At 36.2% G+C, this 27,768-nt stretch overlaps 1 protein-coding gene across 3 annotated transcripts in view; it reads left to right on the top strand.

Annotated features, from left to right (window-relative positions):
* PPIG (peptidylprolyl isomerase G) overlaps nucleotides 1-27,768 on the top strand; it is a 59,329-nt gene that overhangs the window by 4,188 nt on the left and 27,373 nt on the right. For 2 of the 3 annotated variants that reach the window (XM_023730591.1, XM_023730592.1), the window contains exons 2-7: nucleotides 17,883-17,935; nucleotides 18,263-18,340; nucleotides 18,423-18,497; nucleotides 18,911-19,018; nucleotides 21,258-21,302; nucleotides 22,579-22,666. In XM_023730591.1, the coding sequence (XP_023586359.1) occupies nucleotides 18,280-18,340; nucleotides 18,423-18,497; nucleotides 18,911-19,018; nucleotides 21,258-21,302; nucleotides 22,579-22,666 (377 nt within the window). In that variant the 5' untranslated portion in view covers nucleotides 17,883-17,935; nucleotides 18,263-18,279. The other variant, XM_004375538.2, reaches the window with a different exon arrangement.

Below are 27,768 nucleotides of genomic sequence, written 5' to 3'. Positions count from 1 at the left end.
ACAGCACACAGCAACATAGTGGTCATATGGTAGAAAGTAAAATTAAATGAGTCATTATCTAGAATATGGGTGGCAAAAACAGTTAAGCATGTGACTACTAGTAGAAAGGCTACCGGTTCAAACCCACCCAGAGTCATCTTGGAAGACAGGCCTGGCAGTCTGCTTCTGAAAGGTCAGAGCCTTGAAAATCCTGTGGAGCAGTTCTGCTCTGCACACATGAGGTCACCATGAGTTGGAATTGACTCACTGGCAGCTAACAAGCTAGTTTTTACAGTGAAGTTGTAGAGAGTACTAAACCAGAAAACTTGCTTTTTTCCACTTGTAATCTTGAGACAGTCACTTCAGCTCTCTAGTCCTCTTGTTCTTAATCTATAAAATGAGAAGATTGGACTAGGTTGTCGATAAGGTTTCTTCAAACTCAAAAGTTTGATTCTTTATGTAGGGATTACTGGATTGAATAATGAGGGACTAGAATGGTATAGGTATGTCTCTGAAGACAGCAGAATAAATTTATCATTATGAGGACTTAAATAATTGAAGAAGTACAATATTAGAGTTTTGGCAGAGATTTCCCAGTTAGTATTTGTTTTTTTGGTTTGGAACTAACATGTTGTTGGGTGCTGTTGGGTCAATTTTCGACTCGTAGCAACCCCATGTGACAGAGTGGAACTGCCCCGTAGGGTTTTCTAGGCTGTAATCTTATTTATTTTCCTCTTTTTAATAAATGATTTTATTGTGTTTTTGGAGTAGATTTACGTAGCAAATTAGGTTCTTATGTAACAATTTCTATACATATTATTCAGTGACATTGGTTATACTTTTCACAATGAGTCAGCATTCTCATTTCAATTCTGGTTGTTCTGTTTCCATTAATCTAGCTTCTTTGTCCCTCCTTACCTTATCATTTTTGATCTAGGGTAAATTTTGACTGTTAGATCTCATTTAGATGATTGTTTAGAGGAGCACAGTACTCATGGGTGATACTTATTTTATGACCCACTCTGTCTTTTGGCTGATAGGTGGCCACTGGGGGGAGTGGTTTGAGTTGATAGGTGGCCACTGGGGGGAGTGGTTTGAGTTCCAGGTTTAACGGGCATTGTAAGGTGATAGTCTCGGGGGTTCCTCTAGATTCTACTGGTCCAGTAAGTCTGGACTTTTTTAGGAATTTGAGTTTTCTACATTTTTCTCATATTCTATCCAGGACCATCTATTGTGTCCCTGGTTGGAATGGTCGGTAGTGGTAGCCAGGCACCATCTAGTTCTTCTGGCCTCAAGGTAAGTGAGGCCGGGTTCGTGTAGACTGCTAGTCCTGTAGATCAGTTTCTTCTTTGAGGCTTTGGTTTTCTTCTTTCTCTTTTGCTCCAGACGTGTAGAGGCCAGTATTCTATCTTAGATAGCCTCTCACAAGCTATTTAACACCCCAGACGCTACTCACCAACCTAGGATGTAGAACATTATCTTTATGAGCTATGTTATGCGAATTGACTGAGTTGCCCCACGAGACTATGGTCCTAAGCCCTCAAACCCAGCAAACCAATCACGCAAGGTATTTGGTTATGTCTAGGAAGTATTCATAACTGTGCCCCCAATGTGCTTTATTTTATATATAGATATATATGTAGCACACATAAACATGTATATACATTTGCCTACAGAAACACCTATGCATGCACACTTTTATATTCATATCTGCTTACTTATAGATATACAGTCATGCACTGGATAACGTCTGTTCGGGCTACGTCCGACCGAATATACGTCCGTGGTCCCATAAGATTATACATATGTAGTATATATTTTACCTTTTTATCCCTATAAAACACTTCCAAATTGTGCAGTGTTTTCATGAGCGTCACACAGTAGTGTGTGTATTTGTTATTACAAACCGTTGTATTTAACTCAAATTTTTAACATAATAGACTTTATCGCAGTCTGTTCTTAAGTACGAGTTGTCCCTAAGTCCGATATTCATAACTTCGGGACTGCCTATATGTGATACGGTGTTCGCACAACATCCAAATCACATAACGTCCTGTTTCACAGAATGTATCGTGGATGTTAAGCAACGCATGACTGTATAAGCATACGTATCTACCTATGTAACCACACACATTTTTTGGTGGTTATTGTTGTTGCAAAATTGTATATGTTATGGTAGGCTATAATCTTTATGGAAGCAGATTGCCAGGTCTTTCTCCCACAGAGCTACTGAGTGGGTTCGAATTTCCAACCTTTCAGTTAGCAGCCTAATGTTTAACCATTTGTGCCACCAGGGCTCCTTTAGTACTAACATATTTGTAGTTATAATATCCTATTTTAACACAGAACTTGGCAACATTACAGCTTTTGCCTTTTTAAATTTTCTAAAGGACTTAATTTAAGAAGTGTCTATACTCTTTTAATGGTATTCCTACCAGACCAGTGGTTTGTGACTATCTGTCAGACACTAATCGAAGGGGCATTATATGGAAGACCATAGTTGTCTTTCATGACACTCAGCTCAAAGTGTTAGCTGTTTTTACTTAATTTATTAGCAACTCGGCATACATAAGTGTACTTAAATATGTTTTTAAAGCAACCCATTTTCATTTCTAATTTGATCTCTGAGCTCTACATTGGGGATGGAGTAGAGAGGTTGATACAAGTGTTAGATTGCCTTCCTTGAAAGTAATCTTCAAGATCTGCTATAAATTGAATTAGTTTAATTTATATGATTGTACTTAGAGGTAGAAATCTTGTATAAAAATTGTCACCTGTTTTTCTTAAACTTAAGCACATGAGAATTTCCCATCTTTGTTTCCTGGTCCTGAACTGAAGTTGCTCCCTCTTACAGTGGATTCTTTCAGAATGAAAAAAAAAAAAAAAAAAAAAACCCAGCAATTTTCTTAGTAGAAAGAATGCAAGTCTAGGAGCCAGAACTAGGGAATGGGCTCTGTTTCCATTGTGGATTAGGCTGGGAGAGTGGTTCCAAAAAACCAGTCACTGTTAATTCTGACTCAGGGTGACCCCACATTGTGTCAGAATGGAACTGTGCTCCGTAGGGTTTTCAATGCCTGATTTTTTGGAGGTAGATCGCGACACCTTCTGAGGTGCCTCAGGGTGGACTTGAACTGCCAACCTTAAGCAAACTTAAGCTACATGCTTCACTGTTTGTGCCACTCAGGGACTCCGAGAGGATGGTTATTGGTAGACAATGGTATAATTTACTAACTACAGATAAATATTAGCAATACGTCATGTGAGCCGTAGTACACATGGGGAAAAAGCATCGAATTATGCTTTATAAGAGCAGGAACCCTGGTGGCGTAGTAGTTAAGAGTTCAGCTCCTAACCAAAAGGTTGGCATTTGAATCTACCACGCACCCCTGGAAACCATATGGGGAGGTTCTACTCTGTCCTGTAGGGTCGCTGTGAGTCCGAATCGACAAGACTAGTTTTGCTCTTGCCTGGATTGGCTTACGTTCTTTCCATTTGGTATTTGTGGCTCTGGGCCAGGCACTGTGCTTGGTGTTGATACACAAAGGTTCTGAGTTCAAGGAGTTTACAGAGAAGTGTATAATGAGAACAAGATTCAACATGGGAGGATCATTTAACCCTTAAAGAGCCAGGGTAAACTTCCCAGAGTGTACTCTGGCTAAGCAGAATCTTTAAGTATACCTAGAAATTAGCTAGGGTAATCAGAAGGGGCAAAAGACTTGCTCAGCATCTTAATAGTTAAGAAGGGTTTACTGTCTACTTTTTCAAGCCTCAAGCCTCAATACTATGCTGACTCCCTCTTACTGTGTGAAACTTTCAAATAACTTTCAATGTAAAAAAGTCACTGCATTACTTATTGTCTAATTATAAATACCTTGTCCTTTACCATACATTTTAAAATTAGTTTCCGATGTCCTTGGCCTGCTTTTCCCCATCATCCTTCAGTCATGTTATTTTAAGGTAAATCGGGGAATTATTTAAGTGTGAAACCACAAGATTATGCTATTTTTACTTACAAGCTTGTTACTTCTCACTGATATTTTTTATGAAATGTATTTGTTGTAGAAATTTATAAATATAAGCATTTCAGAAAATTTTTGAAATTTATGATATGTATCTATTATTGACATACAAAGGTGAATGATACTGTTGATTAAAAGCAACATATTGTAATCTATCTGTATAGAAAAAAGTAGAAGGATATACATAAAAATACTAATAAGTTATATCTAAGTGTTAGGGTTTTTTTATTTTATGCATTTTTGTATGATTAATTTTTTTTTCAGTGAGCTTATTAAGGTAAGTGTATATTCATTACAAAATAGATTCAATTAGGTATCACACACTGAAGGCAGGTGAGGGCATGAGGTGAGGTAGATAGTAAGTGGTAACAAGCTAATAGGTAATAGTGGGAACTAGGTCATACTGGAACATGTATACCTCATCTGCTAGGTCAGAAGACTGCTGATTATTGTACAGAAATTGTCCACATTGCCAGATCTCAAGAAAAATTCAACCTGGGTTTTATAAAAATAGCTGCAACTCATTCAGATTAAACAAATTTGCAGCAAACCTACCACCTGCAGCCTACCACTCTGAAAACTTTGATTATATTGTAGTATTATTAAACTATTCATAAATTATTCCATTGAAAATTGCATGAACTTAATTTTTCCTTTAAATGTATTTCTGGTATTTCTCAACATTATTTTCATTTTTTCATGGAAGAATAAAAAGTTGACCAGATGTTTGTGTGATTATATGTATTATTTAGTGATACCAGGAAATCATAATTATAGAGGAAATACTGTGTCCTATTTCTTATTCAGTAAAACCTGACTTTTTTTTTTTTCATTTATATGAGACCAAACAGTCAACATGTACTCAGATGCAAAGATGAGAAGGCAAGGGGGCAGGAAAAGTAGATTACTGGAGATGGAACAACAGGAACAGAAATATTGAGAAAGCTGACACACTGTGAAAAATGTCAGTGAACAAATTGTGTAGAAATTGTTAAATGGGAACCTAATTGGCTGTGTGAACTTTCACCAAAAACGCAATAAAATATTTTAAGAATAAATAAATAAACCCCTGATTTTAGTAATGTTAGAGACATACATAGTATGCGAGCCATCTTTTGTGTCACCGTTGTTCTTCATAGCTACTAATACAGATCATGGGATTTGTGTAGTACTTTTAATAATAATTTGCTCTTTCATTTTTCTTAAATATAAGGGCATTGAGAATTCTCTTGTGTTCATCAATCTTTGATAATTTTTTCTTTTTCATCTTTAAAATAATTTTAATAGTTAAAATATTCATGTGATATAAAATTGAAAAGGTACACAAGTTTCTACAGCAAAAATATCTTCCTCTTTCCCCTTTCTCCCAGTTTCCTTTTCTGTCTGATGCCTCTGTTATAGAAACAAATACACACATGGTGGGGGGTTTTTTGCTCCTTTTAAAAATACACAAAAAACGAATGGAACCGGGGAACCAGAGGTGGCAAGTGAAATGGGGAGAGTGCTGACACAATGCAGGATTGCAACCAGTGTCACGAAACAATCTGTGTATAAAATTTTAAATGAGAAGCTAATTTACCCTAAACTTTCACCTAAAGCGCAATAAAAAATAAAAATACACACACACTTTTCTGTACCTTGCTTTCTTTTTTTAAACAACCAAAATGTCTCAAGGACATTGTTGTTTTTAGCTGCTATCCAGTCCGCCCCCATTTAGCTCCTGTCCAGTCGGCCCCTAACCCTTGGTGACCCCATGCACAGCAGAACGAAACACTGCCCAGTCCTGTGCCATCCCCGTGATGTTTGGGGATGGAACCATTGTGATCCATAGGGGTTCATTAGCTGGATTTCAGAAGTAGATCGCCAAGCCTTTCTTCCATGTCTGTTTTAGTCAGGAAGTTCCACTGAAACCTGTTCATCATCATAGCAGCACACAAGCCTCCACTGACAGACAGGTGGTGGCTGCATATTGGCTGGGAATCAAACTGGGGTCTCCACCATGGAAGGCAAGAATTGCACCACTGACCATGGCTTGGAGATTGGCATACATAAACAGCTTCTTCGTTCTTTTTTTATAACTTCATGCATTGTACATTGGACAAATGTACTATGATTTGTATAACCAATCACTCTTTGGTGAATATTTATGTTTACAGCCTTTTGTTGCCACAGTGGTGCACCTAATCCTGTATATGATTTTGCAGATGTGTAGTATACACACTAAATAAATTCCTAGAAGTGGAACTACTGTGTCAAAGGGTATTTTATGCTTTTGTAATATTGATATATGTCATCAGATTGCCAAAGGATTTTATTAGTTTACCCCTTTACCAGCAGCAAGTATGTTTGAGGTCAGTATTTTTATTTTTGTCATTCTGATAGGTGAAGAATATTATCTCCATGTAATTTGAATGTTTTAGAATATGATTTCCAGTGGCTATATAGCATTCCATTTCATGGGGATACCATTTAGTTATTCATTCCCTATTACTGTATAAGCAGTTTGTGTTTTATTTTACTATTGTAAACAGAGCTGCAGTGACAATCCTTATATGTGTGTTTTTTCGTACTTAAAATCCTTTTAAATATATAGTAATATTTGTTGTTGAGTGCCATTGCGTTGATTCCGACTCATAGTGACCCTATATAACAGAGTAGAACTGCCCCATAGAGTTTCCAAGGAGTGGCTGGTGGATTTTAACCACTGACCTTTTTGGTTAGCAGCCTGAGCTCTTAACCACTGTGCCACCAGGGCTCCATAGGAATACTGGTATCCTTCAGTTAGCATTTAGCAAACATTTTTCCCATATTAGTTTTGTTTTAAACTCAAGTATTTTCGTAGGCAGCCTAACGGTCCATCATTTTTCTATCCTTCCACAGTTTTCTTAGCTGTTAGATGTTTAAGTTATTCCTGATTATCCACTACTATAAAATAAAACCCAAAGGATATTCCATTTAAGATGGTTGCCTTTACAGAGATACCAAGAGGTAGAATTACTAGTGTTAAAGAGTAGAATGAATATGAGTATATTTAAAGTTTTTGGTCTGTAATGCCTTGTTGCTTGACAGAATTGTTGGTAGTTTGTATTTTCACCTTGCTTCACTCTCCCCAGTATTGAATTTTTATTTTTTGCCTATTTGGTAAGTGAAAATTGTTTATATTTTAGTTTTCTTTTCTTTGATTAGTAGTGAGCTTACTCCTATCCATGTTATCCCCCCTCCATATTTTTAGTTATTCTGTTTTTTGTAATTGTCTGTCATGTTCCCTTGGGTAGCCTTTGTGTTTTTCATTGTGTGATATATGAGCACTCTGATAGTGGCTCTTGAGAGCCTTTTTTAGTTGTTGCAGCAACTAGCATTTAGTAGTCAGGGCCCACGGGTGCTTAATGAATGGGACAGTCCTACTCAGTGAAGATGAAGAATTGTTCTACTCAAGTGCTACTGGTGCCCCCACTGAGGAGCACTGTTCTTCAGTAAGAAAATTAACACATTGTCATATTTGTTGAAAATATTGTCTTCAAATTTTTACTTTTTAATTTCTTTGACAGAAGTGTTTAATTTTTTCATGAGGTCAAATCTATTTATCTCCATTATTTATTTCATTACTTAAAAAAAAAAACAAACCCGTTGCCATCGAGTCAGTTCCGACTCATAGCGACCCTGTAGGACAGAGTAGAACTGCCCCATAGAGTTTCCGAGGAGCGCCTGGTGGATTTGAACTGCTGACCTTTTGGTTAGCAGCCATAGCACTTAACCACTATGCCACCAGTGTTTCCTATTTCATTATTAGTGAACTTAAAAAGTTATTAAACATCCAGAGTTTTAGTAAATAGTTGCGTGTATTTTTCTTCTTGTTTCTTTTTTGGGAGGTACATGGTTTTGTGAAAAGAAAAATCATCTCTTAAGATGTTTTCTAAGATCTTCTAGACTTAAATACTAAACACAGTAGTAATCATGAAAGTTTACACAGTTAAAAATATATCACTTAAGATTTAAGTTGAGTGTTCTTTTAAAGAATTTTTTTTATATGTCTGTATTGCTTGTAGAAAACGTGGGAAATACAAAAATTAAGAATCATCTATAATGCATTCATTTAGAGATTGTCGTTGTTGTCAGGTGCTGTCGAGTCAGTTCTGACTCACAGCGATGCTGTGTACAACAAAACGAAACACTGTCCGGTCCTGCATCATCCTCGCAGTTGTTGTATTTGAGCCCATTGTTGCAGCCACTGTGTCAACCCATCTCATTAAGGGTCTTCCTCTTTTTCGCTGACCCTCTACTTTACCAAACATGGTGTCCTTCTCCAGGCAACGGTCCCTCCTGATAACACGTCCAAAGTACATGAGATGAAGATTCACCATTCTCACTTCTAAGGAGCATTCTGCTGTACTTCTTCCAAGACATATTTGTTCGTTCTTCCGGCAGTCCACGGTAAAGTCATTATTCCTTGCCAACAGCATAATTCAAAGGCATCAGTTCTCCTTCAGTCTTCCTTAATCCTTCAGTCTTCCTTATTCATTGTCCAGCTTTCACACACATATGAGGCAATTCAAAATACCATGGCTTTGGTCATGTGCACCTTAGTCTTTAAAGTGATGTCTTTGCTTTGAACACTTTAAAGAGATCTTTGGCAGCAGATTTGCCCATTGCAATGTCCTTTGATTTCTTGACTGCTGCTTCCCTGAGTGTTAATTGTGGATCCAAGTAAAATGAAATCCTTGACAGCTTCAGTCTTTTCTGCATTTATCATGTTGTTGTTTACTGGTCCAGTTGTGAAGATTTTTGTTTTCTTTATGTTGAGGTGTAATCCATACTGAAGGCTATAGTCTTTGATCTTCATCAGTAAGTGCTTCGAGTTCTCTTTGCTTTCAGTAATCAAACTTGTGTCATCTGCGTATTGCAGGTTGTTAGTGACTCTTCCTCCAGTCCTGATGCCACCTCCTTCTTCATATAGTTTAGCTTCTCAGATTATTTGGTCAGCATACAGATTGAATAACTATGGTGAAAGGAATCAGCCCTGACACACACCTTTCCTGATTTTAAACCATGCAGTAGCCCCTAGTTCTGTTCGAACAGCTGCCTCTTGTTCTATGTACAGGTTCCACATGAGCATAATCAAGTGTTCCGGAATTCCCGTTCTTCCCAGTGTTATCCACAATTTTTTATGATCCACACATCGAATACCTTTGAATAGTCAATGAAACACAGGTAAACATCTTTCTGGTACTGTTCGCTTTCAGCCAAGATCCATCTGACATCAGCAATGATATCCCTTGTTTCATGTCCCCTTCTGAGTCCAACTTGAATTTCTGGCAGTTCTCTGTCGATGTCCTGCTGCAACCACTTTTGAATGATCTTCAGCAAATTACTTGTGGGTAATATTAATGATATTGTTTGATAATATCTTCATTCTGTTGGATCACCTTTCTTTGGAGTAGGCACAAATAATGGATCTCTTCCAGTCGATTGGCCGGGTAGCTGTCTCCCAAATTTCTTGGCATAGACAGGTGAGCACTTTCAGTGTTTCATCCGTTTGTTGATACATCTCCATTTGTATTCTGTCAATTCCTGGAGTCTCGTTTTTTGCGAGTGCCTCCAGTGCAGCTTGGACTCCTTCCTTCAGTAGCATTGGTTCTTGATCATATGCCACCTCCTGAAATGTTGAACATTTACCAGTTCTTTTTGGTACAGTGACTCTGTATTCCTTCCATCGTCTTTTGATGCTTCCTTCAACATTTTGCCCATAGAATGCTTCAATATTGAAACTCGAGGCTTGAATTTTTTTCTTCAGTTCTTTCAGCTTGAAAAATGTCGAACGTGTTCGTCCCTTTTGGTTTTCTAACTCCAAGTCTTTGCACATGTTGTTATAATACTTTACTTTGTCTTGTTGAGCTGCCCTTTGAAATCTTCAGTTTTTTTACTTCATCATTTCTTCTGTTAGTTTTGGCTACTCAGCTTTCCAGAGCAAGTTTCAGAGTCTCTTCTGACATCCATTTTGGTCTTTTCTTTCTTTCCTGTCTTTTTAATGACCTGTTGCTTTCTTCATGTATGATATCCTTGATGTCATCCGCAACTCATCTGGTCTTTGGTCATTAGTGTTCAGTGCATCAAATCTATTCTTGAGATGGTCTCTAAATTCAGGTGGGATATACTCAAGGTCGTACTTTGGCTGTCGTGAACTTGTTTTAATTTTCTTCAGCTTCAACTTGAACTTACATATGAGCAATTGATGGCCTGTCCCTCAGTCGGCCCCTGGCCATGTTCTGACTGACGATATTGAGGTTTTGCATCGTCTCTTTCCACAGATGTCGATTTGATTCCTGTGTATCCATCCAGTGAGGTTCATGTGTATAGTCACCATTTATGTTGTTTGAAAAAGATTATTTGTAATGAATAAGTCATTGGTCTTCCAAAATTCTGTCCTGTGATCACCAGTGTTGTTTCTGTCAGTAAGGCTGTGTTTTCCAATTACTGATTCTTCTTTGTTTCCAAGTTTCGCATTCCAGTCACTTATAATTATCAATGCATCTTGATTGCATGTTTGTTCAATTTCAGACTGCAGAAGTTGGTAAAAATCTTCAGTTTCTTCATCTTTGACCATAGTTGTTGGTGTATAAATTTGAATAATAGTTGTATTGACTGGTCTTTCTTCTTGTTGTATGAAAATTATCATCACTGACAGTGTTGTACTTCAGGATAGATCTTGACATTTTTGATGATGAATGTAACGCTATTCCTCTTCAGTTTGTCATTCCTGACATAGTAGACCATATGATTGTCTGATTCAAGATGGCCAATACCAGTCCGTTTCAGCTCACTAATGCCTAAGATATCGCTCTTGATGCATTCCATTTCATTTTTGATGACTTCCAGTTTTCTGTATTCCTACTTGGTGAATTCCACGTTCAATTATTAATGGATGTTTGCAGCTGTTTCTTCTTATTTTGAGTTATGCAACATCAGCAAATTGTGCAGTCAAGATGCAGTGATAATTAAATTGTGTCCCCCCAAAATATGTGTCAACTTGGATAGGCCATGATTCTTAGTATTATGTGATTGTCCACCATTTTGTCATCTGATGTGATTTTCCTATGTGTTGTAAATCCTACCTCTGTGATGTTGAAGAAGCCCTGGTGGTGTAGTGGTTAAGAGCTCGGCTGCTACCCGAAAGGTCGGCAGTTCATATCCACCAGATGCTCCTTGGAAACTCTATGGAGCAGTTCTACTGTCCTATAGGGTCGCTATGGGTCAGAATGGAATCGATGGCACCTAACAACAACAGCAACAACAACATGATGTTAGTGAGGCAGAATTAGAGGCAGTTATGTTAATGAGGCAAGACTCAATCTACAAGATTAAATTGTGTCTTAATTCAGTCTCTTGAGATACAAAAGAGAGAAGTGAGCAGAGAGACCTGGGGGGCTCATAACCACCAAGAAAGCAGTGACAGGAGCAGAGCAGCTCGTTTGAGCCCAGGCTTCTTGCAAGGAGAAGCTCCTACACCAGGGGAAGATAGATGACAAGGACCTTCCTCTAGAGCTGACAGAAAGAGAAAGCCTTCTTATGGAGCTGGCATCCTAAATTTGGACTTCTAGCCTTCTAGACTGTGAGAGAATAAATTTCCCTTTGTTAAATCGATCCACTTGTGGTATTTCTGTTATAGCAGCCCGAGATAACTAAGACACTTAGAGATAAGGCTTTTTATATTTTCATGTATTTTGTACTATTTTATTTTACTATGCAATTATATTTTTAAATTTGAAAAATTAATACATAAATATATTCTCATTGCAAAAATTCAAACCTTAACAGTTAAAGCTAAAGACCCTCATTGATTTCCATCCCTATTCCCAGTCCTTTCTACAGAGGTACTATTAGGAGTTTTGGTACACATCCGTGAAGACCTTTTTCTTTATCTGAAGAAATAGAATATTTTTAAAAAGCTTGCTTTTCGGCTAAACATTAAGTTTTTTCAGGTTGTGTATATAAAGACTGTTATGGATTGAATTGTGTCCCCTCAAATTGTGTGTCAACTTGGCTAGGCCATGATTCCCAGTATTGTGTGGTTGTCCGTCATTTTGTGATCTGATGTGATTTTCCTATGTGTTGTAAATCCTAATCTCTATGATGTTGATTAGGCAGGTTTAGAGGCAGTTATGTTAATGTGGCAGGCCGCAATCTACAGCATTAGGTTGTATCTTGAGTCAGTCTTTTTTGAGATATAAAAGTCAGAAATGAGCAGACAGGATAGGGACCTCCGACCACCAAGAATGAAGAACCAGGAGGGGAGTGGGTCCTTTGGACCTGTTCTAAGAAGTTCCTAGACCAGGGAAAGACTGATGACAAGGACCTTCCCCCAGAACCAACAGAAAGCAAAAGCCTTCCCCTGGAGCTTGCACCCTGCTTTCAGACTTCTGGCCTCCTAGACTGTGAGAGAATAAATTTCTCTTTGTTAAAGCCATCTACTTGTGGTATTTCTGTTGTAGCAGCACTGGATAACTAAGACAAAGACCTTTTAAAACTACTGTATAGTATTAAATACCATGTATATGCCAAAATTGATTGGCATACTATTTCGGTGGGACATTTGGGTTTTTCCATTTATTGTTGTTATTGTTTTTACAAACACTGTTGCAAAAAAAAAAAAAAAAAGTCACGTATGCCTCCCCTTGCACATTTATTCATTTATTTAATAAATACTGATCTCCTGCCATATGCCAAGCACTGTTTGGGGCAGAGGAATGAGACTGAAAAGGTCTACTACTTCATAGAGTTTATATTCTAGTGAGGGGAGATAGATATAGAAACTTGAATTTATAATAAAATAACAAATAGCAAGGCTGGGAAGAAAAATAAAGCAGAATAAGGGAATATAAAGTACTGGAGGATAGGGACTGCTCTTTTGAATTGACTGGGCAGGAATGGCCTCTATAAAGAGGTGATGCTTGATCAGTGACTTTAATTGGGGAAAGGAGTGAACCATGTGAAGATCTAGGGGAAGAGCATTCTACACAGAGGGAACAGCAAATGTAAATGACAAGTAAATGAGCCTTGGGGTGTTTGATGAACAGCAGGAATACTACTGTGGCTGAAGCAAAGCCAACAATGTTAGGAGATGAACTTGTAGAGGTCAACAGGAGCTAAAACATTTAGAGCTGTGCTGCCCAATATAATAACTATAAACTACATGTTATGTTGAACACTGAAATGTGGCTAGTTGAAGTGAATTATGCTGTAAGTATAAAATATACAGGAGCCCTGGTGGCGTGGTGGTTAAGTGCTCAGCTGCTAACTGAAAGGTAGCAGTTTGAATCCACCAGCTGCTCCACAGGAGAAAGATGTGGCAGTCTGCCTCCGTAAAGATTTACAGCCTTGGAAACCCTATGTGGCAATGACAGTGGGTTTGGTTTTGGTTTATAATGAAATTAGTTAAGTAAAACGTATTACTAAAATTAACCTGTATATTTTTACTTTTTTAAAGTGGCTACTATAAAATTTAAAATCATATATTTGGCTCACATCATATTTCTTTTCGTCAGCATTGATTTAGATGCTTAAAGTCCATTGTAACACATTTTAGTCAGTGTGGTGGTAAGACATTAGAGAGTTTTAAGCAGAGAAATGATACAAGATTTATGTTTTAAAATTAACCACTGTTCTGTGGAGAACAAACAGTATAAGGCTGAAAGTGAAAGCAAAAAAATAACCTAGGAGGCTATTGCGGTACTCCAGATAAGAAATGATAATAACATAGATAGTAAGAGCATTTGGTATAATTTTGAAGCTATAGCCAAATTGACTTTCGAACGGTTTGGATAATGGGGTGTTAGGGAGAGCGGAATCAAAGATGACTAAATTTTTAGCCTTAGCAGTTGTGTTGTACAGTGACAATGTCTACTGGCTTTTTGAGGGAATGGAGGTAGGAAAGTAGTTTTGGTTTTGATATATTATTCTTAATAAAGTAAACATACCAAAACATACAGAAATTCTAAGTGTAGCTAAGACACTTTCCCAAAGTAAGCTCACCTATGTAAGCAGCATTCAGAATAAAAAAACAGAACAAACCACTGTCCTAGTAACTCCCTTTGTGTACCCTTCCATTTACTATGTTGTCTTTTAACTCTAAATTAATGGTGATATTCATTGCAATTTCCAAGTCCCAGAAGTGTAGAATTGTTTATTGTGCTCTAGAATTGTGAAATTTGGAAAATCGCCAACAATTAGGGATTTTTTTTTCCCTACATTTTATTTATTTTATTATTGTTGTTGAGAATACACACAGCAAAACCTACACCAATTTAACAGTTTCTACATGTACAATTCAGTGACATTGATTACATTCTTCAAGTTGTTTTCAATCTTCTTTTCTGGTTTGTTCCTCTCTCATTAACATAAACTCACTGCCCGCTAAGATTCCTATCTAATCTTTCTAGTTGCTGTTGTCAATTTGATCCCATATAGATAGTTCTTAAAAGAGCATAATGCTGAAGGCAGACCTTTTTTAGTAGTGAAGCTAAACTGTTGTTCAGTTTTAAGAATATTTCAGGAGATATTTTTGGTTTAAGATTTAAAGATTATCACAGGGCAGTAGTTTCAGGGGTTCATCTACCTTCCATAACTCTAGAAAGTCTAGAGTCCATGACATTTTGATTCTTTTCTGTATTTTCCCCCTTTTGATCAGGATTCTTCTGTGGAATCTTTGATTAGAATGTTTAGTGATGGTAGCCAGGCGCCACCTAGTTCTTCTGGTGTCAGACAAAGGAGGCAGTTAGCCACACATTCCATATCCTTCTCCTATTCCTGACTCTCTTTCTTCCTCTGTTGCTCCAGGTGAGTAGGACTAATTGTTGTGCCTTGGATGGCCACTTGCAAGCTTTAAGATCCCAGGTACTACGCAGTGAACTAGGAGGTAGAACAGAAGCAGTAAACACGTTATTAGGCCAATTAACTGGGATGTCCCATGAAACCATGACACTAAATCTCCAAACCAAGGAACCAAATCCCATGAAGTGTTTGGTTACATGTAAGCAACCTCCGCAGATACTTTTTTTTTTCAGTCGTTGTAAATATATCACGTAACTTTTGCCAGTTCAGCTTTTTACAGGTGTACAATTTATTGACAGCAATAAGTGAGGTCATAACAATATTTGTCCTTTTGTGATTGGCGTGTTTCGCTCAGCATAATGTCTTCAAGCTCCATCCATTCTGTAGCATGTATCAAGAGTTCATTTCTCCTACTGGCTGAGTAGTATTCCATTGTATGTATATACCACATTTTGTTTATCCATTCATTTGTTAATGGGCATTTAGGTTTTTTCCACCTTTTGTCTGTTGAATAGTGCTGCAGTGAACATTGGTGTACGAGTCTCTTTGTGTCTACTTTCACGTCTTTTGGGTATATACCTAAGAGTGGAATTGCTTGGTCATATGGTAGTTCTATTTTTAGTTTTTTAAGGAACCGCCACACTGTTTTCCCCCAATGATTATACCATTTTGCATTCCCACCGTCACTGGATAAGGGTTCCAGTTTCCCCACATCCTCAATAATGTTCGTTTTTTCAATCTTAGCCATCCTAGTGGGAGTGAAATGGTATCTCATTGTGGTTTTGCTTTTCATCTCTTTGATGGCTAATGAGGCTGAGCATCTTTTCATGTGTTTGGTGCCCATTTGAATGTCCTCTTTGGTGATGTGTCTATTCAAGTCCTTTGCCTATTTTATGATTGCGTTTGTCTTTTTGTTGTGAAGTTGTCGAAGTTTTATATATATTTTGGTTATTAGATTCTTGTTGGATATATGGCTTCCAAAGATAGTCTACCAGTTGGTAGCTTGTCTTTTCACTTTTTTGGTGAAGTCTTTTGATAACAAAATTTTCAATTTTTATGAGGTCCCATTTAGTTATTTTGTCTTTTACTGTTTGTGCTTTTGTTACTATATTAGATAATCCATTGTGGAAAGCTAGGCCTAACTGCGTTACCCTTGCTTGTTCATCTAAGAATAGGGATTATTTTTTGAGCTTTCATAACTTTTGCCTGGCTTTCAAATTTGGAGTTTGTTTTAAATAACATAGTATATAGGAAAGTAACTGTAACTGAACAATTTTCAATGTTTTACACAGTGTTGTGTTTATGCACGTATTATAAGAATAGAAATCTCAACCTGGGACATTGTAGTTAAACAAATAGCTGTAGAAGTTTCCTTGGAGGAAAATATATAAATAAATAAACTACTTCTTCTCTTCCTCTGTCCCCCAAAATAGAGAATTTAAGAAGGCCTACAAAAATTATTTAGAAAATAAAGAATAATCATGTACTCAGTAGTAATTTTGGAGCCCTGGTGGCGCAGTGGTTAAGAGCTCAGGCTGCTAACCAAAAGGTCAGCAGTTCGAATCCACCGGCTGCTCCTTGGAAACCCTATGGGGCAGTTGTACTGTGTTCTATAGGGTTGCTATGAGTCGGAATCAACTCGACGGCAGCGGGTTTGGTTTAAGTAGTAATTTAATGTTTTTTCTTTAAGATAAGATAATTTCCTCAGATTTATGGATTTAACAGTATTCTCAATTCCAAATGTACAAGAATTTAAATTCTATAAAAGTAAAAACTAATGCAACAAACTCGGCAGGATATTAAAACTGCTAAGGCTTTTTTGCTGTTGTACTAAGGAAGCCTGTGTCTGTAGTCTACTGGAGGATTGCAAGGTATCTTTTTTGCTTTGTTTTATGGGAAAGAAAGTCCAATATCCGTTATATCTATTAGAAATATAAAATAGAGAAAGGAAGTTATGAGAAACTTGTATTTTTTTTTCTATTTTCCATGCAGTAATGTCAGAAATGAATGTACCAACCCTTGGCTGAATTTGAATACAACATAATCTATTTTTTGTATAGCTTAATCCCTAACTCACATAATCAGCATTAAACGAATGAATGCATATGATTTGTATTTTCCAAATTGTTGTTAATTTGGGGCAAGGGGCTATTGCTCCTCCTCTTGCTTTTACTGTTAGGTGTTCTGACTTGTGATTTGTGGAATATAAAATTGATAAGGGATGGTGGTGGATATATGATAAAATTGCATAGAATTAAAAACATACACACACAAATGAGTGCAGGTAAAACTGAGGAAATAGGAATAAGATAGGTGGATTGTATCAACGTGGATATCTGGTTGTGGTATTATTATACTACAGTAATGCAGAGTGTTACACTGGAGGAACCTGGGTAAAGTGTACCCTGATCTCTGTGTATTACTCTTACAACTGCATGTGAATCTGCAATTATCTCAATAGAATTTTCAGCTGATAAGAGGAGGAATCTATTCAGAATGGAGAGTATAGCTCTTTCAGAGTCTCATTGGACCTAAAATATTGTACACTATGTGCTAAACTACCAGCTTAGTTTAGGTATGATAATTTTTAGAAAGCATATACACTTCAGTTAGTCTCAGATGAAACTGTCATTTTTATTCTGTTGGTTTGGATACTGTTTATACCTCATGCCTTTGTTTCTTCACCCCACACTGTCATCCCCCACCAAGTATTATAATTCAAACATTTTAAGTCCTTAAAATAAATGTCTTATCTAAAGAATTCTGTTAAATGATAGCTATATGCTATATAGATAAAGCCATTACACAGGGTGTCTCCCTTGTTGGTCTTTTTTGTGACTACACTAGCATATCAGTTAAGGCTGATTGTGATCAGAAAGAAGTCTCATGTTATAAAACTTAATGTACTTTAACTCAGAATATAATCCTACTGTAGGTTAATTTCTTAAAAGACTCTACTTGTCTTTTTCCTGGATGATTTATTTTTGGTATTCTTTATGAATTTGAATGTTTTTCTTTTTAAAACACTATTTTAATCAAACTCTCATTTTCGTTTTCTAGGCGCAATAGAATTGGATCACTTGTCCTTGACTTCTGTCTTTCTCTATTTAAAGGTAATCTGCTTGTTGGGTTTACTAACCCTACAGACATAATTCATTTTACTGTTTGGGTTGGCAATCTATATTACTTTGTAAAATAGAAATTTAATTATATGACAGTGGCTGTATCTTTTCTCTTTTAATAAAGTCTTCTCTATTTGTCTCACAAAATGCTATCTAAAAAGAAAGTGCTAATACTCCCTGTAGTTTATTTCATGGAAGTAAATGTCAAAATTCAAACTACTTTTCTAGTTTATGTTTCACAGATTTTTTTTTCCAGAAATTTCTGAAAAATTTTTGCTGTTTTAAGTCTGTTTGCCTTTAACTTTATTTTACTCACAGATTGAAGTATCGGAGCCATGGGAATAAAGGTTCAGCGTCCTCGATGTTTTTTTGATATTGCCATTAACAATCAACCTGGTAAGAAAATTAATATTCTTGTTTTTTATACACAAACATTTAATATTTTAAAGAAGTTTAAACCAACTACTTTCTTTTTCAGCTGGAAGAGTTGTCTTTGAATTATTTTCTGATGTATGCCCTAAAACATGCGAGAACTTCCGCTGTCTTTGTACAGGTTTGTTGACATTTTCATTTGCCCTAACAGTGGTCCTATTTGATTGTAACTTCCTTTAATTTTTGATTTGCCATGTTTTACATTTCTTCATGTATATTCTTGGATTATTTCCTTCTCTTAACATGCAGATTATTCAGTATTTACTAGGACATAGAAATAATTCTTAGAAATATTAGTTCTAATAGGATTTTATCTGAGGTTGAGTCTACACTCTCCATAAAAACATGGGTGGTTTTTAAATGAATTTTTAAAAAATTCCTGAGAAGAGTGAAAATTCTGTAGTTTAAAGAAGCATATATAGCTCAAGGACATTTTTTACAGGGCAGTAGTTTGCATCATTAATTTTTTTGCTTTAATACTAATTCCTTGATTTCCTTCCTACTAAATAGCCTATTAAATTTTATTTTCTGCAGGTGAAAAGGGTACAGGGAAATCAACTCAGAAGCCATTACATTATAAAAGTTGTCTTTTTCACAGAGTTGTCAAGGATTTCATGGTTCAAGGTGGTGACTTCAGTGAAGGTAAGACTGATTCTGACAAAAGAAAGCCATTCTCGTGTGTGTGTTTGTCCATTTGCCATCATATCAGTTCTGGCTTAAGGCAGTCCCATGTGTGTTAGAGTCAGTGTTCAATGGCTGATTTTTCAGAAGTAGATCACCATTCCTTTTGAGGTGCCTCTGGGGGAACTCAAACCTCCAACCTTTCAGTTAGCAGCTGAGTGTGTTAACCTTTTGCACCACCCAGGGACTCCATATATGTAATTGTGTGTGTGTGTATAAACATGTATACATATACGCATATATTAGAGTATACCACTTGAAATGTCGGATTCAAGATGAATCATTTTTGAATCGTGATTAGACATGTTACGGTAAGTGGCTATTAGATTACACCCAATAATTTCGTATTACGAGGCTAGCTTTCATAATCATTTGACTTCATTTTCTAGGTGGTTCTTGTCTTAGAAGCATTTATTTTTCTGTCCCTCAATAATATGGTGACTGTTGAACAATCATGATTACTTTTTTTATATGAGTTCAAATTAGGACATAATGCAACTGAGGCTGAGAAACACATCATTTTGGCATTTGAAGAGGGTGTTGCTAATCAGTGAACGGTACAGCAGTGGTTTAAAAATTTTGCTCTGGAGACGAGAGCTTTCAAAATGAGCCTCAAGGGAAACCAAAGTCTGTCATAAGCGAAGACCAATTGGAAAGAATTGGTGGAAAGCAACCCTTGAACAACAGTTCAGAATCTTGCATCAGATTTGGGAGCATCTCCTACGACTGTTTCCTGCCATTTGAGTACCACCGGAGAAGTGAAAAAGGTGGACAAATGGGTTCCACATGAATTGATGGAAAATCAGAAATCACAAAGTCTAGAGATGTGCTCAGAGCTGATAGCCCACAACAAAAATGAATCTTTTTTGCAACTTATCATTACTTGTGATGAGAAATGGATACTGTTTGACAATAATAAATGATCGGGCAATGATTAGATGCAGACCAGTCTCCAGGACATTACCCAGAACAACTGCTGTATCCAAAAAAGGTTATGGTGACTATATGGTATCTGCAAAAGGGATAATTCATTATTCTTTTTTGTAACCAGGGCAGTCTATCAGTGCAAACTCATATTGTCAGGAAATTGATCATATGCATGAAAAATTGAGGTCAAAACAGCCAAGACTGATCAACAGAGATGGTCCAGTTCTGCTGCATGACAATGCACAACCACACACTTCTCAAACCATTCCTTGAAAATTAAGAGCTAGGTTATGAGATTTTGCCACATCCACCTTACTCTCCTGACATCTCTCCAATGGAGTACCACCTTTTCAAACACTTAAAACTCTCCGTATGTAATAAAGATTCACAAATCAAGAAGCTGTAGTTGAAGCATTTGAGCAGTTTACAGTCTCAAAAGATGAAGAGTTTTTTAAAAGAGGAATATATAGCTTAACATCACATTGGCACAAGATAATTGAACATAAAACAGCATATTTTGATTAAGTAAATTTGTTTCATCTCAATTTATAATGTTTTTACTTTTCCTTTGAAAAGCCGACGTTTCATGTGGTATACCCAAATATATAGTTACGTGTGTACACGTGTGTGTATATGTATATATATACTTTGTTAAGTATCATAGATTGCAAACTTAGGCAAGTCACTAGGGACTGTAGTCCAGTTTTCTTCTCTCATTTAGTCTTTGCTCAAACAATTAGAAATACTCATAAAAGTATATAAAAGAAGAGAGGGCAGACAAAAAAAAATTTACCTTTGATACATGAATTCATTTCAGAAATGTGCTTCTGGATAAAAAACAAAACACTGTATTTATCTCTTAGGAAATCAGCATATGTGTTTAATTTTGTCACAACTGGTAATCCTTTCTACAGTATAGTTTTTACCTATACTTTTTTTATTGTAAAAACATTGAAAGTGTATTTTTAAAGACACTTTAATTCCTGCTGAAAGACCTGTGTAATCATCATTAAAATGTAAAAGTTCTTTTTTCCACATATCTTAATAAGCTTTATCACGTTCTTTATCACTGTATCATAGAGAAAATAACGTTTGAGATCTTCTCAGTATTGGTATTAAATTAACATCTTAATGAGTTGCTGTGATCCTCTGCGTATTTGTTGATTCAAAATCATTTGAGTGCCTCCCTTTATAAGAAGCATTTTGTTTAGGTAGCATCTTCAAGGAGCTGACTGTCTTGAGAGTTTTAAGAGCCCATGTTTTTTATTTTTAGGAAACGGACGAGGAGGGGAATCTATTTATGGAGGATTTTTTGAAGGTAAAAATATGCATTTAAATTATATTTTTAATATTCTCTATTTTATTCATTTGATTATTCTCAATTTAATCAATAAGATTATTCATTAAATGGTACACTAATAATTCAACCACCTTAAGCTAATCTGGAGGCTTGTGAAAATTTTTATGTGATAAGCCTTTTATAGAAGTGGGAAATTTTTTTTTCCTTTGAAGTCTTTTTTTTTTTTTTAATATCTTTGGTATTCTAAAACTTGGCTATAGTTTCCCCCTAAATTTTAGTTTTTTTGGTGTAATTTTTTAAATTGATGTGAAAGAGCATTTGCCCCAAATTCTGTGAGCATGTGAATGTGGAAATACTTCAATATTTTGACATTATTCATTTTTGGGATTTGGTGAAATTTAGTATCCCTATATAATATTATTAGTATTTTTATATTATAAAATATCAAAGAATCCTATCTGAGATCTTTTTCTTGCTGTTTGGGAGTTTAATTTTTTTTAGGTGTGCTAATTAAGCAAAGAAAGTCATTTTTAGAAACCATGAAGGAAAAGTGGAAATGGAAAGAGAATTGATGTGATACTTGGGTTTTATGTATAGCAAGGGATAGAAAATTAGAAATATTTTATCCAAAAGAAGATGAGGGACCAATGACTGCCCTGACAGGGAACACAACAGAGTCCCTGATGGAGCAGGAGAAAAGTAGGGTGCAGAACTCAAATTCTAGTAAAAACACCAGACTTAATGGTCTGACTGAGAATGGAGGAACCCTAGAAGACATGGCCCCTGGGCTCTCTTTTAACCCAGAATTAAAACCATTCCCAAAGCCAACTCTTCAGACATAGAATATACTGGACTATAAGACATAAAATGATACTCGTGAAGAGTGTGCTACTTAGTTCAAGTAGATACACGAGACTAAATGGGCAGCTCCTGTCCAGAGGCGAGATGAGAAGGCAGAAAGGAATAGGAGCTGGTTGAATGGACACAGGAAATCCAGGGTGGAAAGGAGGAACATGCGGTCGGTCACATTATAGGGATAGCAACTAGGGTCACATAACAAAGTGTGTATAAATTTTTGTATGAGAAACTAACTTGAGCTGTAAACGTTCACCTAAAACACAATTAAAAAGGAGAGAAAATGGATTAACATTTGGTTCTCTCTTCTTTCGTAGCCTAACTTGGTTGTCTAAATTTTGTTAGGCTCTAAAGAACACATAAAATATGAAGAGGAGTGAAAATGAATTTTGGAGGGGGATTATGCCTGTAATGTAACTGAAACTTTGCTTCTCTGTAGATGAGAGTTTTGCTGTTAAACATAACAAAGAGTTCCTCTTGTCAATGGCCAACAGAGGGAAGGATACAAATGGTTCACAGTTCTTCATGTAAGTATTAGTCATCTGGTGGTTTAAAATAGCCCTTTTCTGCCTCCATCATTTCTCTGTATGCCTGCCATTAATCACTAATCAGTAAGGCAGGGATCAGTGAGTGGGTGGAGAATTGTTGGAGGGGGAAAGGAAAATCGTTGAAAAGGGGAAAATACTTGAAATGGGGAGCTGAACTATGCTTCTGAAAGTTTTCCTATTCTAATTACAGAAGAATTGTGGCCAAGGTTCCCGCCAACCATGCATTTTTTTTGTGTGTGTCCTATGGGGTACAGGTTTGGTCTTCTCTTCGAAAGCCTTGAACTCTCCTAATCTCAGAGGACCTTAATCTGTTGTAGTCTAGTCTGGAGAGTTCCTGACTTGTGTGGTGAGGGTAGGAAACAGGAGGACAGGAGAGGAAATCAAGATATGATAACTTACGAACCACAGAGTCCTCTACTTTGAGACCAGAAGAAAGCAGTGCAGGGTCACAATAGATGGATCCTGATAGTAGGGGAAAAATGTGGAACAGAACTTCAAATTCTCAAAGAATCCAGACTTACTGGACCCATTGAGACTGGCAGAATCCCTGAGACTATTGCCCCGAGATATTCTTTAAACCTTGAACTGAAATTATCCCCTGAAGTCACCTTTTAACTAAGTAGCAGGTTAGCTCAGGAAGTATAGAATGTCACACTTGAGTACTGTCCTCTTTTAAAAAATTATCTCTCTGAGACCAAATGTAGAGCAGTTACTCTAACTCAGATGAAAAGTTTGAAGGCAGTGAGAATAAGTTAATGGGAAGGGAATGATTACAACAGAAATAATGAGAATGTTGACAATGTGAAGAATGTAACCAATATCACTGAACGTTATGTAGAAATTGTTGAAATTTTCCCACTCACGGTATGAATGAGAATCTGTTTGCTGTGTATACTTTTACCAAAAATACAATAAAGTCTGTAAAAATGTATATATTATATTTGATGCCAGCAAAATCAAGAATATTTAACTGTGATGCCTGCCTTTGTCATCTTTTAGTTGATACTTTATCCTCTAGCATTACATTGTGAAAGTCAGAATTAGTTTTGAGGTTTATTATTTATTGTGACTAGATTACAAGCAATGCAACCATAATTGTCCTGAGAGTAACAAATACTCATCCTACGAAGAATAATATCCACTAATTAAATATTGCTTACTTGGATTAGTACTTTTTTCTGATTCATTTGAAATTTGTTAGGTTCATTTGTTTCTGATTATATTTCATTTTGTCCCCTCTCCTCTTGGTTTGTTGTTGTTTTTTAAGTTATAAACATTAATATGGTTCTAAAAGACAGAAAGAATACAAAAAAAACAAACAACTCTGCAGTGTCACTCCCATTCTCCCACTTTTTTCACCCCATCCGTGTTAATAACCAAGCTCACTACTGTCTATTTTATCCTCCTGTATTTTATTTTGCAAACATATGCAGATGCTTACCTCTTATTTCACCTTCTTTCTTACACAATAGATAACATAATTTGTATACTTTTTTGTTGTTATTCTTTTCACTTAATAATATGTCCTGGAAATCATTCCATATTGGTTCATAGAGGTCTTTCTCATTCTTTTTTTTTTTACAGCTGCATAGTACAGTACACTGTTGTGTGTGTATGTTGTAGTTTATTCAGCCAGTTGCCCATATATGGGTCTTTCCTATTTTTTCAGTTAAAAACAACTTATATTATTACATGTTTGTTGGAGAAAAATTAGAAAGCACAGATAAAGAAGAAAAACAGTCCCATTCTCAGAGCATCTGTCTTCTACCAATACCTTAGTACATAACCTTCCAAACCTATTTCTATGCAGTAAAAAATGTAGGCAGGGTGCTGCATATGCTCTATAATCAACTTTTTGATATAAATTTCCTTATACATCATTAAGTACTAATTAGCATTTTTAATGGCTATATGTTATTCCATTGTTTGACCCTACTGGGCTTTGTTTAATCCTATTTTGGACATTTGGTTTGCCTCCCTTTTTTTTTTTTTTTTTTTTTTGGTGAAACTACACATAGCCAAAGATACACCGTTTCAAAAATTTCTACACGCACAGTTCAGTGACATTGACTACGCTCTTCCAATTGTGCTGTAATTCTCACTTAAGATGAAGACTTACAGAACAAAATAGTTTCTCATTTAACCGTTACTACAAATGTTGCCCTATGACAATGGTTAACAATCTCACAACACATCAACAATATCCTTACTCAGCCTTGGGTTCCCTATCACCAGCTTCCCTGTCCTCTTCTGCCTTCTGGCCCTTGTCACTGGACCCCTGTACCTCGTTAGTCTCATTTGGTTTTACGGGGCTGTCCACTCCCAGGTTGAACAGTGAACCTCGGAGGTAGCTTCACCACTGAGCTAAAAGGGTGTCTGGGGGCTTCCCTCCCATTTTTTACTTTTTTTTAAGTGCTGTTAACAAACAGTGTTGTGCCTGTTGTTTGATGTGTTTTTAATTGTTTCTATACTATCGAGTTTCATTATTTAGTAAAATGTTTTACACATTTTTAAGCCTTTTGATATATGTTGCTGTGTTAATTTCCAAAAGGAAGTATAGTTTACCATAAGCAGTATGTAACCTCCCAGTGTCACCACATCCTTACCAAAACTGAGTATTATTATTCATTTTCCTCTCTTAAATAAAACCCTTCCTATGCTAACCAGAACCCTCTGTTAAGTTCATGTAATCCTTTATATATATCCTCAGAAACTTAATTTCTTCTTTATCTCTTTCCATTTCTATATAATCTCTTTTAAACTCTTATATACTTCTATGTTCTATTGTTTTTTGATAGGAATACCTTTAGTGTTTAGACAGCTTCAGTCTTTTGATAGAGATACTATGTAGACTTTTGCTTGATTCTTAAAAATAGCCTGTAATTCACTCACACTTTCATCATAAATAGATGGCACAGTTGGTTCTGGAATGTCAGGTCTCCTAAATTTTGATCCATCCCTTTCTTTTTACCATAGTTCTTTTTCTACCCAACTTTTCCTTTGATCAGACTGGATTCCTGCATACTTTCAGGATTAGAAGCTAAGTACTAAGAGAGCGATACAATTACACCATTTTCTTCAATATATGCAAATACCACTTTTTGGAATCCCTGTTGTGAAGATAGGGAGGAAGTTTATCATATCATTGACTATTTCTTTTCAAATCCACAGAAATTGGGTTGATTGTACTGGTAAGATTATTCTATACCAAACACATTTAGAAGTTTAATTTCTGTACGTATATGATTAAGAGCTCGGCTGCTAACGAAAAGGTCAGCAATTCAAATCTACCAGCCACTCCTTGGAAACCCTGTGGGATAGTTCTACTCTGTCCCATACAGTCGCTATGAGTCAGATTCGACTCAACGGCAACGGATTTTATACTTTGTGAACAGAACAATCAAATCAACTTAGCAGAGAGGGGAAGGGGATAGGGGTAATCAGGCACTTTAGAGTAAGGTGTGAAGAGCAAAGTTTCTTGGGAACTGTTTAACATTTTAAAAAACAACATTGGTTTGCTGATAACAGTGAGCTCTTCTAAGCAATAGAGAACTAAAGTAGTGGAGATTTACTGTACAGAACCATGTAATTTTCCAAAGAAAATAAGTTTTTAAATGAACAGGCATGAGGTTCTTTGATTAATGATCATTAATTCACGCTCTATAGGAAAGAGATAACTGTGATTTTACTTCCTAGCAGTATTGTCCTATTATATTGTCATACTAAAAAAAGACCAACAGACTATCAAACATTGTGGAGAAGTATATTATGGCAAGGGAACAGAAAAATTTATATGGCTCCTGCAGGTATCCAGTAATGAAACACTAGTTTTCATGCTGAATCTTAAAGAAGATAATACTGGATTTGGAGAAGGTCCAGAGAAGATAATGGGAAATGACTAGAATAGGAAAACCAGCAAAGAAATTTATTTTGAAGGTTATTTGTTTATGTTTTACTTTTAAAAAGGAAATATCAAAAGAATATGATCAAATACTATAAAATCAGTGACAACTTGGATGAGAAAGCTGATTTAAAATCAACAAAGCAGTTTAGAATAAATAAGAATTACAGTGTAAATTTAATCCTCAAAACAACTTCAGAGGTGGGAATTATTATCCCAATTTTACAGATAAGGAAACTGAGGCTCTGTGATGTTTAGTTACTTAAAAATGGTCATGTAGCTAGTAAATGAAAAAGCAGGAAACTCAACTCAGCTGCAAGTGGTGGCACTAGTAGGGAACAAAAGAACTTGTTACAGATTTATAAACAACTGAGCTATACAGTGGAGTCATAGCATACACATGTTTAACTTACTGAAATTCAACTATATGCAAAAAGACAAGAAAAATAGTGTGATGTACTCCACGTGCTTCGGGCAGTGAACATGTGTCATGAAAGTATGTATAAAATGAAAAATACGAATAAGCTTCTCTCAATCCCTTGTGCCTCTCGTAGTGGTGAAGCATATTGCCGCAGTGAATGTGATTTGTGTGTGTGTGTGTGTGTGTGTGTGTGTGTGTGTGAGATAAAATATATTTAACATAAAATGTGCCATTTTAACCATTTTTATGTGTACAATTCAGTGGCATTAATTAACTTTGCGGTGTTGTGTAACCATCACCACCATCTATTTCCAAAACTTTTCATCACCCTAAACAGAAACTCTGTACCTATTAAGCAGTAACTCCCCATTCTCCCCTCCCCTCAGGCCTTGGTAAATACTAATCTCTATGCATTTTCCTATTCTAGATGTTTCATGTAAATGGGATTATACAGCATTTGTCCTTTTGTGTCTGATTTATGTCACTTAGCATAATGTTTTCAAGGTTCATCCATTTTGTAGCATATATCAGAACATCGTTTCTCTTTATAGCTGAATAATAATCCATTGTATAAATATACCACATTTTGTTTGTCCATCCGTTGATGGATACCTCGAGTGTTTCCACCTTTTAGCTTTTGTGAATAATGCTACCATGAACATTGGTATGCAAGTATCTCTTTCAGTCCCTTCTTTCGGTTCTTTTGGTTATATACCTTGGAGTGGGTGTGAAGTGGTTTTGGTTTGTATTTCCCTAATG

Source organism: Trichechus manatus, unplaced genomic scaffold (assembly GCF_000243295.1).
Source record: "Trichechus manatus latirostris isolate Lorelei unplaced genomic scaffold, TriManLat1.0 scaffold00037, whole genome shotgun sequence".
Classification (NCBI taxonomy): Eukaryota; Metazoa; Chordata; class Mammalia; order Sirenia; family Trichechidae; genus Trichechus; species Trichechus manatus.
Note: the sequence above shows the minus strand (reverse complement) of the source record. Positions and strands in the feature narration are given on the sequence as shown.